Genomic DNA, 10,074 nt, shown 5'->3' on the forward strand with positions numbered 1-10,074 from the left:
ATCAACTCCTGATCCACAACGTAGCGAGACGGGATCCACATCCTATTCTCTGCTCCATAGCCTTTCCAGTCAACGAGGAACTGCCTGCCACGTCCCCTTCTCCGGACTGCCAGCAGTTTCTTTACTGTATAAACAAGGCCACCATCAACCATTCTGGGGGGTGGCGGAGGTTTAGTTGCGGGCACCAAACTGCTTTCCTTGACAGGCTTGATCTTCCCAACGTGGAATGTAGGGTGGACCCGCAGGGATCTGGGGAGTCGCAGGCGCACAGACACAGGGTTCACGATCTTCGTTATTGGAAAGGGACCAACAAACCTGGGGGCTAATTTTCTTGAAGCGACATGGAGGGGTAGATCTTTCGTGGACAACCACACCTTCTGCCCAGGCTGGTACACTGGAGCTGGCCGGCGGTGTCGGTCAGCCCCCCTTTTCATTGAAGAAGAACTCCTTAGAAGGGTTCGACGGGCAGCCGCCCAGATGCGATGGCAACGTCTGACCAGGGCATGTGCAGACGGGACCAAGACCTCCTTTTCAGTCTCAGCAAACACGGGTGGTTGGTAGCCAAAGACGCACTGGAAGGGAGTCAGACCTGTGGCAGAGGTAGGAAGAGAATTGTGGGCGTATTCCACCCAGGTTAGATGCTTGCTCCATGATGAGGGATTCTGAGCCACCAAGCACCTCAGACATGTCTCCAACACTTGATTTAATCTCTCCGTTTGTCCGTTGGACTGGGGGTGATACCCAGAGGAGAGGCTAGCGGTGGCTCCAATGAGACTGCAGAACTCCTTCCAGAACTTGGAAACAAACTGTGGGCCCCGGTCTGACACAATATCCCTGGGAAATCCATGTATCCGGAACACATTGACCATCATAATTTCCGCCGTTTCCTTGGCCGAGGGTAGCTTGGTCAATGGAATAAAATGAGTCATTTTCGAAAAAAGGATCTACCACTGTTAGTACAGTGGTCTTACCTTGAGACACCGAGAGTCCAGTAACAAAGTCCATGGATATGTCAGACCAGGGCCGTTGGGGAATGGGCAACGGCTGCAGCAACCCAGCCCGAGGCATGGAAGAGGTTTTGCTGCAAGCACAAACAGGACAGGCATTCACCAACATCTTTAGCCATGGACGGCCACCAGAAACGCTGCTTAAGTGCGAACATGGTTCCTCTAATCCCAGGATGACAAGTGAGCAAGGACGTGTGAGCCCAGTGAATGATCTTGGAGCGTAAGGGCACTGTAACAAACAGCCTATTAGGCGGACACTCACTAGGTGCTGGACTCTCAACATTTGCTTGCTGCACCTCTTTTTCTATCTGCCAAGTTACCGCTCCTACCACACGGTTCAGTGGTAGGATGGGTTCTGGTTCCTTGGCAGCAGGCTCAGGGTCAAACAGACGGGACAAGGCATCTGGCTTGGTGTTCTGGGAGCCAGGTCTAAATGACAAGGTAAAATCAAAACGACTGAAAAAAAGTGTCCATCTAGCCTGGCGTGAATTCAGTCTCTTAGCCTTTTTCATGTATTCGAGGTTCTTATGGTCTGTCCATACCAGGAACGGCTGAGCGGCCCCCTCTAGCCAATGTCTCCACTCCTCCAAGGCTTGTTTCACTGCCAGTAGTTCACGATTGCCCACGTCGTAGTTCCTTTCCGCTGAGGACAACTTACGGGAGAGAAAAGCACAGGGATGGAGCTTATTATCCTTTGCAGCCCGCTGAGAGAGAACTGCCCCCACACCGAGGTTAGAGGCATCCACCTCTACCACGAACTGTCGAAGTGGATCTGGGATGGTGAGGATGGGAGCAGAGGTGAACATCTCCTTTAGAGCTTGAAAAGCATTAGCAGCTTTGGAGTTCCATTCAAACGGGACATGAGGAGAGGTAAGTACATGTAGCGGAGAAGCAATAGAACTGAAATTTCTGATGAAACGTTTATAAAAATTTGCAAACCCCAGAAACTGCTGTAGTTTTTTCCTGTTGATAGGAACTGGCCACTCGGCCACGGCACTGACCTTGGCAGGGTCCATCTTTAGTTAACCGGGGGCAATGATGAAACCCAGGAACGATGTGGTTTGGACATGGAACTCGCACTTCTCTGCTTTAACATAAAGTTGGTTCTGTAGCAGGCGGTCGAGGACTTGACGGACATGCTGCTGGTGGGTTATGTTGTCAGGAGAAAAAATCAAAATGTCATCAAGATATACAAACACAAACTTATTCAGGAAGTCCCCCAACACCTCATTTATGAGGGCCTGAAATACTGCCGGTGCGTTTGTCAAGCCAAAAGGCATCACTAGGTACTCCTCGTGTCCACTAGGTGTGTTAAATCCAGTCTTCCATTCGTCCCCCTCCCTGATTCTCACCAAATGATAAGCATTCCTTAAATCCAGTTTGGTGAAAATGTTGGCGTCTTGCAAAAGTTCAAAGGCGGAGGAGATGAGTGGGAGAGGGTACCTGTTTTTGATGGTGATTGCGTTCAGAGGGCTGTAGTCTATACAGGGCCGGAGTGATCCATCTTTTTTGTCTACGAAAAAGAAGCCCGCTCCCGCCGGTGACGAGGAAGGGCGAATGAGTCCGGCCTGCAAGGAGGTCTCAATATAATTGTTCATGGCCTCCCTTTCGGGTCCGGAAAGAGAGTAGAGGCGACCCTTTGGAATTGGGGAGCCAGGTACCAAGTTTATAGCACAGTCATTAGGCCTATGTGGTGGCAGGGCAGTGGCTCGGGCTTTACTAAAAACCTCCTTTAGGTCCCAATAGCAACTGGGCACCTTGGACTTGTCAGGGAAATCTTGCTCCTGTACTTGGATAGCCTCAGTCATTTCTGTACATGCAATCCTTCTAGCATGGGGAGTGTTGTCATCAGTCTTATTGTCTCTCAAACAGAAATGCTTGCAGTCCTCTCCCCATCCCTTAACTCTCCCAGATCTCCAGTCTATGTGTGGGTTGTGCTTGACTAACCATGGGTAACCAAGAATAAGTGGATGCTGAGCAGAGTCAAATAAATGGAAAGTCATGTGTTCAGTATGTGTTGCATTTACGGTTACTTCAATGGGCATAGTACAGTGGGTAACGGTAAACAATAACCGACCATCCAGAGCAGAGGCCTTTAACGGTTGCGTCAAAGGAATTACCACACAGTTCCACTCCTTGGCCAACCCCCAATCCATTAAACTTTCATCCGCACCAGAGTCTATGAGAACCCCCTGAGTTAAAACATGTCTGTCTATTTTTACTTGTACCTGTGTCAAGGTGCGAGGAGGGAATCCAGATGACAGTCGGCTCACCAGGGTCCTCCTCGTCCCTGATGAGCCCGATCTTTTGCTGTACATGAAGCCAGGAGGTGCCCCTGCTCCCCACAGTAAAAACACCTGCCCTCCTGAATGCGCCAAAGACGTTCCTCCGGAGTCAACTTAGCCCGACCCAACTGCATGGGCTCCTCTGAAACACTAGGTAGCACTCTTCTCTCAGGAGGAGTATCGGTAGGAGGTCTCCAGGCGGGACGATGGCTTGGTGTGTCCCCTTGGTGTCGAGGCAGACGTGCCACACTCTTGAACCTTTCTTTTTGTCTTTCGGCCAGTCTATTCGAACTGCCAGTGCAATGACAGAATCCAAGTCTTCTGGGAGGTCCAAAGGTATTAACTGGTCTTTAATGGAATCCGAAAGACCAGACAAAAAGGCGTCGAGCAGTGCTGCAGAATTCCAGCCACTATCTGCTGCAAGGGTCCTGAACTCAATGGCATAGTCCGATACTCTGCGCTGACTCTGCTTAATCTGCATCAGTGCTCTGGCTGCCTCCCTTCCAGGAGCCGTGCGATTAAACACCTTGGTGAGAGTGTCTGTAAATACATCCAGAGAATTACAGGTAGATTAGGCTGCGGCCCCACGAGGACGAATTCGGTCGTTTGCGTTACTGTTTAGTGTCATATAGACCGTTCGGCCACACGAGGACGACCGAATATGGCACTAAACGACTGAGGAAACGACAACGGGTCCCAAGGTGGATAGAAATGCATACGCCACTCTCTGGGGGGTCAAACAGCTCCGTGTGTGCGCCCTATACGGACATTTTCAGATCACTGATAGTGATTGCGCAATAGCCCCGCCTCTCCCCACCTCTTCTGCTCACCTCCGCTTACCCCGCGCCAGTGCTGAAGTGTTTCGCCACCAACAACAACAACAATGGCGGATCGCAGAGTTGCTATCGTGCTCCGGACGCTATTGACCAGGCTACAGTTGTTTGTGCAACATCTACAGCAATAATGATGAGGCAATAGCCCCGCCTCTCCCCACCTCTGCTGCTCACCCCCACGTCAAAGTAAACTGCACCCTGAATTCAGATTATTTATCTTTCTCTCGCGAGTGAAGTCTAATCTGACAGGACGGAGACACGCAGCTCTGCTCACCTGCAGCTCCTCCCTCTGCAGCAAAACACACACTTCAAGTCAGATCATCACCCTTAGCTATTTTAATTACCTCTCAAACTACCTAAACTAGTTATAAATATGTTTATTTTTACTGTCGGCCGGGTCACTGATTACTGGATGAGCTGCTGCATGAGACAGACACTGGCGCTGTCCGAAGAGAGGGAGGAAAAAGAGAGGCTCCGTGTATTTTATCATTATATTATATAGAGTCGTTATTCATTTGTTTTAAAGCTCAATAAATAACAAAGAAGACCTTTGACCGGCACTTTTATAATTTTGTCCGGAAGATTTCAACTTTAATACACACTGACTGGCGAAAAACTCTGCCCGGTTCCCTCGGCCCCCACCGCGGAGAATAAACAGAAGGGCAACCATGACAACCTTCTTCTTCGCTGCTTTTGTGGAGGAAGTTACAGCGCCACCTACAGGCTCCTGCATATGTACTGCAGCTTCTCCAGCGGTTGGAGCTAAACGGAGCGGTCTCGTGTGGGCAGACACTATCCGGATAATTATTGCATGTGGACGGAAGCCGTTTGCGATTGCGTTTGCGTTAATCCCATGCGTTTAGCCGTTTTCGTCCTCGTGGGGCCTTAATCTCTCGCCCATTCGGACGTAGCCCAGGCCGCTGCTCTCCCCGTTAAGTGGCTCACCATGAAGGCCACTTTGGAGTGATCAGTGGGGAATGCAGCAGGGTTATATTTATAATGGAGATCACAATGAACAATGAAAGGGCGGCAGTCACCGGAATCTCCGGAGAATCGCTCTGGAGATGCCAGACGAGGCGGTGGAGCATGGAGTGGCACATGGTCAGCTGGAACAATAGGTGTGTGAGCAACAGCAGGGTGCTGAGGGGATGAACCAGCTTCCAGGTGAGCGAGGACACGGTGCAGCTGTTCAGCAAGGTGATTCACCTGAGTATTGACTGAGGCTTGAAAGTTTTCCTGACGGCCGGTCAGTTCCCTCACCCCCAGGTTGATGGCGCCCAGCTGCTCCTCATGCTGGTGTAGTCTTGTTCCTTGAGCTCGTAGAGCTATCTTCACTGTCTCTGAATCCGCTGGGTCCATATTTTGGTCAGTTCGTACTGTTATGAACCGAGATACAGGACGCAGGACCCAAAAGCAGGATTCGGAGACAGATGTCCAAAAATAGAATGTTCTTTAATCACAAATTAAATCGTACTTTCACAAAAAATAGAAAGTAGATAAAAGCCAAAACAAAGTTGTACAGCAACACAAAAACTCACTTGACAAAAGGTCTAAATCCCAAGGTAGGTATCAGGAGTCAAAAGGCCTGGGTGCTCAAGACATGAAACATAACGAACTGACAAAGGAACACCAGGGCTATATATAGGTGAGGGGGATGGGCACAGGTGAAAACAATCAGGGCAGGGCCAAGCAATCTCACGGGCGGGAAACACACAAAGGCAGGAACTGTGGGATCTGAAATGACAGGAAAGATTACTTTCAAAATAAAAACATAACTAAACCTAACATATCTGTCGAGTCACAACAATACTCCATTCTCCTTCATGAAAGACAGCCACTCTACTAGTCGCTCCACGACCCCGACCTCTGCAGTGTAACCTTCCACCTCCTGACGTACAGACACACCACTTCCTGATTTACTCCTGAATGGTGGCGTTGGACACTGATCCGTCGTGTGGAACCATCCAATATGATTTAAATCCCAGGGTAGTCAGCTGGCTTTTTTATTCTTTTAAGCATGCCCACACCGAGTAAACATATCACTCAAGGTTTTTGAGTTGCCCCTCTTCCCCCTGGATATGCACACAGTCTCTTTAAAAGGCTGGAACAACCAATGTGATGTTCCTCTCAAGCAAAGCTGCAGATTGAACATTGCAGTACTCTTTCTTTCTTATCTTCTCACATCATTAGAATAGCTGATGTTGACTATAATGTTTGCTGTGTTCCTCTTAAGTTTGTGTGCATTTATGTGGGTTCTGGCTGCTTTGCTGTGTAAATTAACCCAAAAGGCTGAGCAGACACAGCTGACCTTGATTTTAGATCACGATTGTAATCAAACAAGACGAAGAGTCTACAGCGATGCTATCAGCTGTGCAAGAGTGTACTTTAGACACGGAAGTGCTTTGATCTGAATGCTAATGTAGGAGACGCTGTAAGGCTGATTTTCAAGCAGGTGAAATGTTTAGCATATTGAAAGCCTTAGTTTAGCGTGTAAGCGTGCACACCATTTCTAATCAGATTTAAAAAATTTAAAAAAAGACTGGATACATTTCAGATTTCTATTGGATGATGGTGTCCAAGGAAAATTCATATAATAGTTGTTGAGACGTGCTTATGTGCCAACCTTTGCTGAAATGTGTTCCCTCTCCATCTCTCCAGGGCGGCACATCTCCTGTCCAGGTACCGTCCTCGCTGTCCCATCATTTCAATCACCAGGAGCCCTCAGGTACAGTCGGCCCCTCTGAACCACCAGAGCTTTTGTCTTGCTGAAAAACAACCTAATTGTTGATCAGTCACACTTTCCAAAACTGCACAACGTGTTATACAATCAATGTTCACTCTCACTGTCTTTTGTTGTCAATGATGACGGCACTATAAGGTCTCATCGACTGAGCACTTTTATTGGTATATTTCACTGGAGTGTATTTCTGTTTTATGGAACAGTTGATTAAAAAGAACATGAATGTTTGACAATGTGCTTCAGAGTAAATCAAGATTACTTGTGATTTTAAATGAATCCATATAAAGGGCCCTCCCCATGATAAAATGTCCACATGGAGGTCATAGCAGAACATCTGTGGTGTGGACACTCAGTTCTGTGGACGGCTGCTTGCATGGGTCTTGACCATAGGTCTTGACCCTGGGACCATATGACAACCCCCATTACTGCTCAGCTCACAGGATGGTCTTTTTGAATGTTGGAACCTTTATTATACAGCGGAAACCAACTTAGAGCAATATCTCTTTTCCAAGAGTCCCCTGTTGAAATGCAAATAATGTGTAGTATGTGATGGGATACAACATTTACTTCAGAAATGAAATGGAACCAATAATGTCAAAACAAATAAGCAGTGAAAAAAAGGCCTGTTGCTTAAATAAAACAAAGCAAAGTCAAAATAACCTTAACCGTAATAATATAAAACTTGATAGCGTAGTTGGTAGTTCAAACTATAATTATCAGAAGTCTGTAACAGAATAAAACATGAAAAAGTGGAAAGGTCAAAGTTATTTAAGATAATTAAGATCTTCTAATGTGTTTTTCTGATCATTGTGTCTCAACCTGAGGGCGGAGACTTCCCAAGAGGTCACAAGAAAACCTTTTAAACCAGATACTTCGGTTACACAAAATTATATTAGGATTTCTTCCCTTTTTATCATTGAAATACTTCTTCTAAAAAATATTACAATAAAACAATCTGGGCAAATCTCTCTTTGTTGTAACTCATCATAACTCATTTCATTGTGACCAAAACCTTGATATATTTGGTCCTCTCCCTCAGGTGGCCCGCCAGTCGCAGCTGTTGAGAGGAGTGTTTCCCGTGCTCTTCCACCCTCTGCCTGCTCCCGTCTGGGCCGACGATGTAGACAACAGGGTCAACTTCGGCATGGACATAGGTGTGTGTGTGTGTGTGTGTGTGTGTGTGTGTGTGTGTGTGTGTGTGTGTGTGTGTGTGTGTGTGTGTGTGTGTGTGTGTGTGTGTGTGTGTGTGTGTGTGTGTGTGTGTGTGTGTGTGGGTGTGTGTGTGTGTGTGTGTGTGTGTGTGTGTGTGTGTGTGTGTGTGTGTGTGTGTGTGTGTGTGTGTGTGTGTGTGTGTGTGTGTCACCATTATGTCCTGCCTATTAGCTATGAAACCTTCTTACTCACACACCCTTCTCTGTCTCTTGCGCACCTCTTCAGGGAAAGCAAGAGGATTCTTCAAGTCGGGCGACATGGTGATCGTGGTGACCGGCTGGATCCCGGGGTCCGGTCACACCAACATTATGAGAGCAGTCAACGTCCCATAACAACCCGACTTTACATGACTCTAAATCTGACTGACATGCAGACATATAAACATGATAAGAACAACAACAACAAGCATTAAAGCAGCAGCATTATTGTTATTTAAACTCAGGGTTATGTTAGGGAAACACTGGTCTCATGAATGTTGAATTTGTGTAACGTTTCTTAAAGCAATGACTCCCTCCAAATAAAACTTGAATCATTAAGTTTAACACGCTGTTCATCTCTTTCATAGAGTCTAAAGCTTGACTAATTGAGCCGTATTATTCTTTTCATCTCTGCTATTTGTTTGAGTAATATTGAAATGAATGTGAACATTGTCTCTTCGTCTGCCATTGTTGAAGCGTATCATTATTGGTAGCCTTATAGAATTTGTAGATAAGTATTTTATTCCAGTCCTAAGCTTATCTCTGTGACGGCACAATTCTTTTGCCCATTATGAGCCAGGCGGGGAGATGCAGAGATGACGGGTATTGGACTGCAGCCTTTTGTCCAAGAGATGACCCAGATGCCGACATCTTCCTGTTCTGCTGTAAACTAATTATTTCTGTTCCTGCGAAAGGCCTACACATGTATGAGCCTTTATGTGACATCCATGCCTTTGTCAAGCTTCCTCCTCCTTTAGTGTTTGCTTTCCAGCTCTAGTATGCTCAAATCCTCCTACATATCCATAACATCCACATGCATATGCATAGTGTAATTATCTGGGAGGTTGGTTGATTGATAATTTATCTTAAAAAAATGAATTTGTTGGCTGCAATTTTAATGCTTTATAGTTGAGCTTATGGTATTTTTAACTAATTTGTCAACATTTAAATTAAGTTAATGTATTTTCTGTATTTAATTCCAGTTTGCAAAGTTCAGCTGGCAGATAGATGTTGTGAAGGTCAACAATATTTGCCTCAAAATGTAGTGAAGTCTAATAAATAGAAGCCTCATTTAAAATACAAATAATCAGGTAAAGCACAAAAAATACCCTAAAAAAATGTTTTTTCTTGGCTACTCTCCATGACTGATTTGTTCACCTTATCTCTCAAAAGGTTTTGTTCCTTTGTGTGTTTACATACAACTTGTCTGGCATTTGAATTCCTTATATATGCTATTATGCAGATTTGATAGGAAAATTATAATTTATTGCACTGGAAGAAGCCTTTTAAAGAGATTAGTTTAATCAGTTTGGATTTGACATTTATATTGTTTTCATTATTTAATCCAATTGCATTTTATCTTCTCTTCCTTTTTTATAGTCTCATTCCCATTCTTAAAAAAGATTGTTCTTTTTCCGAGGTTTCAATAAAGTTTCATCATCGCTCTCGCGCTCCCTCGCTGTATTGGTGAGCGAGACGATGACGTGCGTTCTTTACCTGCGAGGGATTCGTGCGTCTCGTACCGGCCGGGCACGCTGCCTTGGGGGACGGATGATGGGGATGCGGATGCCATGGCAACAGGTCGATTAGATTCAGACCTTTCATATGCACATTTATTTATTTAATATGTCATTTACATGCGATGTGCGCCTCTGAGGACGCGCCAGCTCGACCTCTGAGGGCTGAGCGAGGAGCGAATTTCAGCTTCAAACTGGATTCTCTCTGAGCAGCTCACGAAGGAGCAGCCCCCTGAAAGGATCAACAAGTAGTTTTATTTTTTTAATTAGGCTTTTGAATCCA

The 10,074-nt window shown here is 46.0% G+C and overlaps 1 protein-coding gene across 2 annotated transcripts in view; it reads left to right on the plus strand.

The window, feature by feature from the left end:
* The window catches only part of pklr (pyruvate kinase L/R), a 28,737-nt gene extending 20,118 nt beyond the window's left edge, over positions 1 to 8,619 (plus strand). For both annotated transcript variants that reach the window (XM_034102546.2, XM_034102545.2), the window contains exons 10-12: positions 6,784 to 6,850; positions 7,905 to 8,019; positions 8,303 to 8,619. In XM_034102546.2, coding sequence (XP_033958437.1) covers positions 6,784 to 6,850; positions 7,905 to 8,019; positions 8,303 to 8,409 — 289 coding nt within the window. In that variant the 3' untranslated portion in view covers positions 8,410 to 8,619. The remainder of the gene's footprint in view (positions 1 to 6,783; positions 6,851 to 7,904; positions 8,020 to 8,302) is intronic.
* Positions 8,620 to 10,074: the final 1,455 nt, after the last annotated feature.

Source organism: Pseudochaenichthys georgianus, chromosome 16 (genome assembly GCF_902827115.2).
Source record: "Pseudochaenichthys georgianus chromosome 16, fPseGeo1.2, whole genome shotgun sequence".
In the NCBI taxonomy this organism is placed as follows: domain Eukaryota; kingdom Metazoa; phylum Chordata; class Actinopteri; order Perciformes; family Channichthyidae; genus Pseudochaenichthys; species Pseudochaenichthys georgianus.